Here is a 6681-nt window from a genome sequence, read left to right on the forward strand (position 1 = left end):
TGTTTTTTCATCTTTATTTTCCACAAAAGTTGAAGGTAATTTACAAAAAATACAATATGCATTAAATACTGAGAGAAATAGGACAACCGGGGGAGCTCTTCCAGAATCATTGTGAGTAACTTTCCTTTACATAGTTTTTTTTTTTTTTCAATTCAAACTTTCTTCACCCTTCTTTCTTTCATCAAGGAAGCCCGAGTCCTCATAGTGCCGTGTATAATGAAGCACATTATGGTCACTGTAGATCATTGACAAAGGTAAACCTTGTGCACAATCCCTTTTGTCTTCTTTCTTAAAACAACTGAAGTCTTATCTAAACGAGTGAAGTGGCGTCACGCATTTTAATCAACCTAATCTGGGTTTTCCCCCCTCAGGACTTTCTTCCTTCTCTTCATTTCCTCCTCCTCTCATGCTCCCTTTGTTTTGTTGCCGCTCCTCTTATCAGGCGCCGTAAACACTCTCATTACTGTAGGTCATATAGAGAAACAGGTCCTCTTCATGATGCTCCTAGAACACAGATCAGCAGAGAAATTAGATTCGCCATTGTTTATAATCTGCAGTAAATGTGTATGCACATAAACACATGTACTAAGCAGATCATGCATGCATGATATTTCAACATCTCCGTAAATAGTACAGCCACATTTCTGTGAATCAAATTTGTATTGACCCGTGTCAGACAGCATTTCACGTGGTATGTGGTGTTGAGGAAGGTTGGTGTGAAACTATTTTAGGGTATCATCATTTTCAAGAAGATATGCAGGCTCACAATCAGCTTTGTCGGAGGACACCTATAAGGAGATGTCTGAGGGTTTGTTTGTGCGTCTATGAGAGGGTGGGGGGAGTTCAGGTGTGCGAGCGTGGTGAAAGGTATATCTGCATATGCAGAAATCATGCACATGTCAGTAGGGTTGGGCCCCTAAAGGGTTTTATCGATACTACTACTCTTAACGGTACTGCTTATCGGTTCGGTACTTTAACGGTACTCTTATCGGTACCGTACACTTGTCCTCTCGAATAAAGAGATGATGCACTTTGGCAAGGTGCTTTGCAAGATCGCTGGTGTTGCCACCCTTGCATGCAAAATGCTTATTACAATTGTGGCAACGGGCTGTTTCATTGTCAGCTCTAGTGAACTAAAGCCAAACTTTAGAATGTTTTGCTCTCTCCGCCATCACGTCACACGGAGCTTCCTAGCATCGCAAGCATTTGCGCCTGTGTTTATCTGTTTGTGTGTCACTCACTGCCCAGAGCCCCGCCTCTCTGCCCTCAGCGCACTCACTCACACACACACACAGCTTGCAGGCAGGCAGTCACGTTGGGAGACAGACCTCTCGTCCTCTCTGGGAGAATAGCGGACATATAGCCTAATATACGTACAAAGCGGATATTTGACACTAGTATCACAATTCTGGCAACGGCCTTTTCATTGTCGGCTCTAGTGAAATAGAGCCAAACTTTTCACCATTTTCTCTCCGCCATCGCTTCTCTGTCACTGGAGCCCTTCGTGCGAGCTGCGAGCGTGTGTGTGTGTGTGTGTGTACTATGTGTAACTGCCCCTGCCCCAGCTGCAGGCGGGCAGAGTGAGTCGCGTTTAAACAGACGATCGTAAGTTCTGGGAGAGTAGTGAAAATATATAATATGCAAAGCGGATATTTGATGGAGTTGGTGAGATGAGATAAATGTGCAAGATAAGTGCAAGATAAGTTTTATCTAGTGAAAAAAAAATACGAAAAAAGTGACCGCTCAGGTGAAGTACCGATAGCAGGACCGTTAAGCTCGCACCTTATCAATACTTCGGTATTTCCAAGAATTAGCCCCGGGGCCATTCAGCCCCGAGTATCGGGGCCCAACCCTACATGTCAGTGAGTCTGACTAGGGTTATAGTTACCTCATAAACAGCAGAGAGAGGGGAGCTGGAAGGGGGGAGGGAGTTGTTGACAAAAAAGAAGAGTGCCTCCTCTGGTCTTATAGACACCCGCTGTCGGATGAGGAAGCACAACTGGCCCACTTCGGGGGGGGGGGGGGGGAGAGAAAATGAAAAAACAAAGAATAGAACAGACGAACAGACCATGGGAAAGAGAGAGACACAGAGAGAGACACAGAGAGAGAGAGAACAGACAGGATGAGCTATAACGGAGACAAATTGCAGAAGCAGAGCCACTTGAGCAAGGTCAGCCCCTGATTTGTAATCTTGTGACATACTCAGTGAAGATGCCTGGAACCAATTCGGCAACCACTGCTGTTACTTTTTTTAACTTTTATTAAGGATGTGATACATACTAAACACACTTACTAAACCAAAATACTGAAATACGAAATAATCAAAAACCTAAAAGCAGAGAAAATCACTTAAGTCGAAAAGAAAGTTCACCATAAAAGAGAAACGTGTAAATGTATGGGGCCTAAATAAACAAAAGGATACAATGAAAAAGGCTGAGGCAAAAAAGTAGCTTGGTTTTAAAAATGTGTTTAGATAAAATTAACCAACAAATTGTAACTCGCAACATTCATGCATAATCAGTCCAAGTGTGTGTGTGTGTGTATGTACTGGGGTCCAAATGTTACCTGTTAGGTCGCAGGGCACTAGGTATTTCTTCTTGTCAAGATCAGGTGCTCGTGACCGGGCAGCCCTCTCAACAATGATCTGTCCCAAGAGGGCACAATAATAACAGACAAGTTTTGTTAGCTTGAAAAATTAAAAATCAACACCTTTATTCAAAGAACTGACTAAAAGGTGCAGGATGGCATGTCACCCCCAAACACAGTGGGAGCATATATATGCTGCACTATATGAATAGATGCATTGAAGACATCATTTGCTGTGAGTGGGAAAGACGAGGTGAAAGTACTGACCGGTATCTTGTCAGGGTGCTTGGCCCGAACTCTCTCACCCTCCGCTCTCCTCACCTCTAGCGGAACTGAGCGCTGATACTGGCTGCCCATCTAAAAGCAAGCAAACACACTGGGTTTGTTATAATCCTGTCAGCCATTTGGTGGACAAAAGAGGAGAGGGAGGGGTGGTTCACCTGGCCTTTACACGCCTGTGTCAACAACAGTAGTGGCGGAACAGAAGCTGTTACAGGCTGGCCCATGTGTTGTGTGCGTTTCTCACAGTGCTGTGTACTGTTTGCTCTGTCTTTGGCATTGCGTTTGCCTGTGACGAGACCAAAGACAAATGTGCAGTCTGGTTGCACGTTACAGTAATACTCAGTTCTGGTCTTATGACGTCATGCTCATGGCTCATGGAGGCCACGTCACTACCCACAACAGTGCCGACTGTGGCCCGCTTCCTCTCCGACAGCTGCTGCTCTGCACAAAGGGCAAGCAGGGCGAACAGACATGTTGTGCGTGAGTGACGTTACAGGCTACCCGTTATCCACCTTACACGTCCTATACTATACCCCAGCTAGCCGGCTAACCAGCTACCTAGCTAGCTGGCTAGCTAGCTGGTTAGCTAGCGGACGACCCAACACACGACACGACACGACACATACCTTCTAAGAAAGGGGACTGAAAACAGCTTCACAGTGTCAGTGTGGACTCTGTTATATTACGACGTTTCCTTGTGAGGACGTCTGCGACGAGCAATTCGCTTAAAAAAAGGAAAGAAAGAAAACTGTGCAGGACGTCTCGGGACGGGGTCCGTTTTTTAAGATGTCGACCGAGCTACCCCCCCCCCCCCAGCCCAAAACAACAACAACAACAAATACTGAAGCGCCCGCCCACCCTCGGAGCTGTGACCAATGAGAGAGAAGCCTGCAAAGCGGCAGCGAAACCCGCCATTAGGAGTGAAGCAAAGGCGGGGTTCGGGCGCGTTAACGACGCGTTCATTGGTGGATAGTGCTGTCCTTCAAAATATTCGCAAGGCCTAGTTTGCCCCACTTTCGCCGAACGATTGAAAAACGGACCAATGGCAGGATCGGGGAAACTGGGCCAGGCCATCGAGGGGTCACTCCCAGCGAGGCGCCATTCTTCACATGATCTTCGACTACAAGCGGTCCCGTGACTCGGAACATGCCCAGATAGCGAAGAATCGTTGGCCCAATATGGCCCACATCTGCAGTTATCGTCCGCCCCACATTTGGCCTTGAATGACGGCGTCGACTTAGGGCGAGGTGTGGCTGCTTCAACTCAGCCACATTTGGGCCACATCTGGCCCACATAGTATGTGCTGTAACCCAGGTCAAGCCCGGTTCATTACATGGCCCACACAACACTTGCCCGTGTCAGGCCCGGTTTATGACATTTGGGCCACATCTGGCCCACATAGTATGTGCTGTAACCCAGGTCAAGCCCGGTTCATTACATGGCCCACACAACACTTGCCCGTGTCAGGCCCGGTTTATGACATTTGGGCCACATCTGGCCCACATAGTATGTGCTGTAACCCAAGTCAAGCCCGGTTCATTACATGGCCCACACAACACTTGCCCATGTCAGGCCCGGTTTATGACATTTGGGCCACATCTGGCCCACATAGTATGTGCTGTAACCCAGGTCAAGCCCGGTTCATTACATGGCCCACACAACACTTGCCTGTGTCAGGCCCGGTTTATGACATTTGGGCCACATCTGGCCCACATAGTATGTGCTGTAACCCAAGTCAAGCCCGATTCATTACATGGCCCACACAACACTTGCCCGTGTCAGGCCCGGTTTATGACATTTGGGCCACATCCGGCCCACACAACCGTTGCAAGTGCCGTAACGGAGCCATCAGTACCAAAATGGCCCCAGATTAGGCCCAAATGTGTCGGCTATCTGAGTGGTATCCCTAAACTTTCATTCTGGAATACCTAACAATTCTGGCTGTGTCTTTATGCATGCTCAATAATCCAGGCAGAAAATCACAGAGTTGAATCAGCTCATCGGGACACAACGTTTATTGAGAGATACGTTTTATCATCATCTAAGTGGCCTCGTCAGTCTCAGCTGACTGCAGGTACCCCCACCCTTACAAACAACACAGTGACATAACGACCAAAAACACCTATCGGTTTCACATGCGAACTGCCGTGACCTTTCAGTGGCACTGTGTACTATCCACCCATCCATTATCCAATTATCCAAACTGCTTATCCTGCTCTCAGTGCCCGCAGTGTGTACGACTTACAGAGAATTTAGGAATGGCGCATTTTAACTTCTGGAGTGATTCTGAATTGTTGGCTCATCTAGAACAGAGTAAGTATCGTCTTTCTTGCTTAACAAGTTGCTATTAGTCTTATTCCAGCTGACTGAGTATCAGACCTTTTCTCTATACATCTGCTGCTGGTTCCTAGTGGGAGCTAGTGGGATCTTATTCTAGCTGTAGCTGTTTTTCACCTCGTGTGTCCTTAAATATTTCTTGTTGCCCTGCTGTTTTGACTTAATTATCCTTTTAGCTTATAAATATATTCGTTGGTAACTTGCTCTTCCCAGTTTTAATAGTTTTGTGTGAGGTTTGATAGAGTTTTACATACGTGACCAGTTTCCGGGCAATAGGCCTATTTTTCAGTGTACCTCTTTGGCCAATTGACCTTTCGCAAAGCCCCGCCCCCCTTGGTTACTGTTGCTATGCCCGTCAAGCATTTCAGAACTATCCAGGAAGTAGCTGGAAAACACCAAACCATGAAGGAAGAAATCAGCGCATTGTGTGGGTAAAGTAACAGTAATAATACATTAGCTGTATTAGCTATCAATACTAGCTAGTAGCTAGCTTAGCTTGGAGTAGACAGGTATTTGTGGTGATTCTGGATGGACTAAGCTGGCCATGGGGTCTGCTATACTGCCAAGTCTATTGCCCACATTGTGCTTCTTGCGTTCTGGGTTTGGGGAAGGGAAAGACAATGACACCTCTCCAAACTGTTCACATATCTAGTATCCGGTCTGCAGATCCCATAGGCGCACCGTTCCAGCATTTTGCTGGGTGTCTGAAAGCTTGACGGACCTCCCTCACATAGAAACCGTTGCTAAGGTAGGATTGGACCAGCACCGTTCTGGGGCGGTACTTTGCGAAAGGTCAGCTGGGTGTTAAGTGGCCAGGGTGTGGCCAGCACTGCTGGCAGACAATTAGCAATCAGTGTTATTTAAATCACTACTGCTGCATCAGGCAAACGAGCCGAGGGCAAACTGGTCTAGGTTGAACGAAGGCAAGCGCGACTTTTTCAGGCCAAGACTTCGTCAAGGACAGACTGCTCTTTTTAGACCCGGTCAGTCATCTGTATTTTGTGGACCTAGTATAGACTATGTGCTTCCTTCACATTCCTGTCCTTTCCTCTTCCCGGGGCTGGCATAGACGTTGGGTCACTCCTAGGCCCTGTGACCCTACCAATCTCATCTATCCCACTCTCTCCACTCACGTTGAGCAAGTGGTGATGGGAGGGCTCTGGAATTGCCAGTCTGCGGTGCCGAAAGCTGAGTTTATCTCAGGCTACACATCCTTGCTCTCCCTCAACTTTCTTGGTCTAACTGAGACCTGGATCTTGCCAGAAAACACTACCACACCCACAGCTCTGTCTGATGTGTACTCTTTTTCTCATATTTCCAGAGCTGGGAGGCGGGGTGGTGGTACTGGCCTGCTAATCTCAGTGAAATAGAAATACTCTCTCGTTTCCATTCCACAATTTTCTCCGCCCTCTTTTGAATTTCATGCCGTTACTGTCTCTTATCCAGTCAAACTCACCATCGTGGTTGTGTACCGCC

General features: G+C 47.1%; 1 protein-coding gene across 1 annotated transcript; it reads right to left on the reverse strand.

Moving 5' to 3' along the window:
- Window positions 1-3676, reverse strand: zgc:92606 (uncharacterized protein LOC100000242 homolog). The gene is made up of 5 exons (XM_056285593.1): window positions 3495-3676; window positions 2854-2943; window positions 2566-2644; window positions 1889-2007; window positions 1-504 (listed from the first exon to the last, which is right to left on the reverse strand). Exons 2-5 carry the CDS (start codon window positions 2941-2943, stop codon window positions 439-441), a joined length of 354 nt encoding a protein of 117 aa, XP_056141568.1. The 5' UTR covers window positions 3495-3676; the 3' UTR covers window positions 1-438.
- Between the last annotated feature and the right edge of the window lie 3005 nt (window positions 3677-6681).

Source organism: Lampris incognitus, chromosome 9, assembly GCF_029633865.1.
Source record: "Lampris incognitus isolate fLamInc1 chromosome 9, fLamInc1.hap2, whole genome shotgun sequence".
Taxonomy (NCBI): Eukaryota; Metazoa; Chordata; class Actinopteri; order Lampriformes; family Lampridae; genus Lampris; species Lampris incognitus.

Coding starts and splice junctions, on each gene's coding strand:
- zgc:92606 (XM_056285593.1), bottom strand. CDS start 2,943: ATGGGCAGCCAGTATCAGCGCTCAGTTCCGCTAGAGGTGAGGAGAGCG. Junction 2,645..2,853: donor AGCACCCTGACAAGATACCG/GTCAGTACTTTC, acceptor CTCTTGGGACAG/ATCATTGTTGAGAGGGCTGC. Junction 505..1,888: donor CTCTCTCTGCTGTTTATGAG/GTAACTATAACC, acceptor TCTGTGTTCTAG/GAGCATCATGAAGAGGACCT.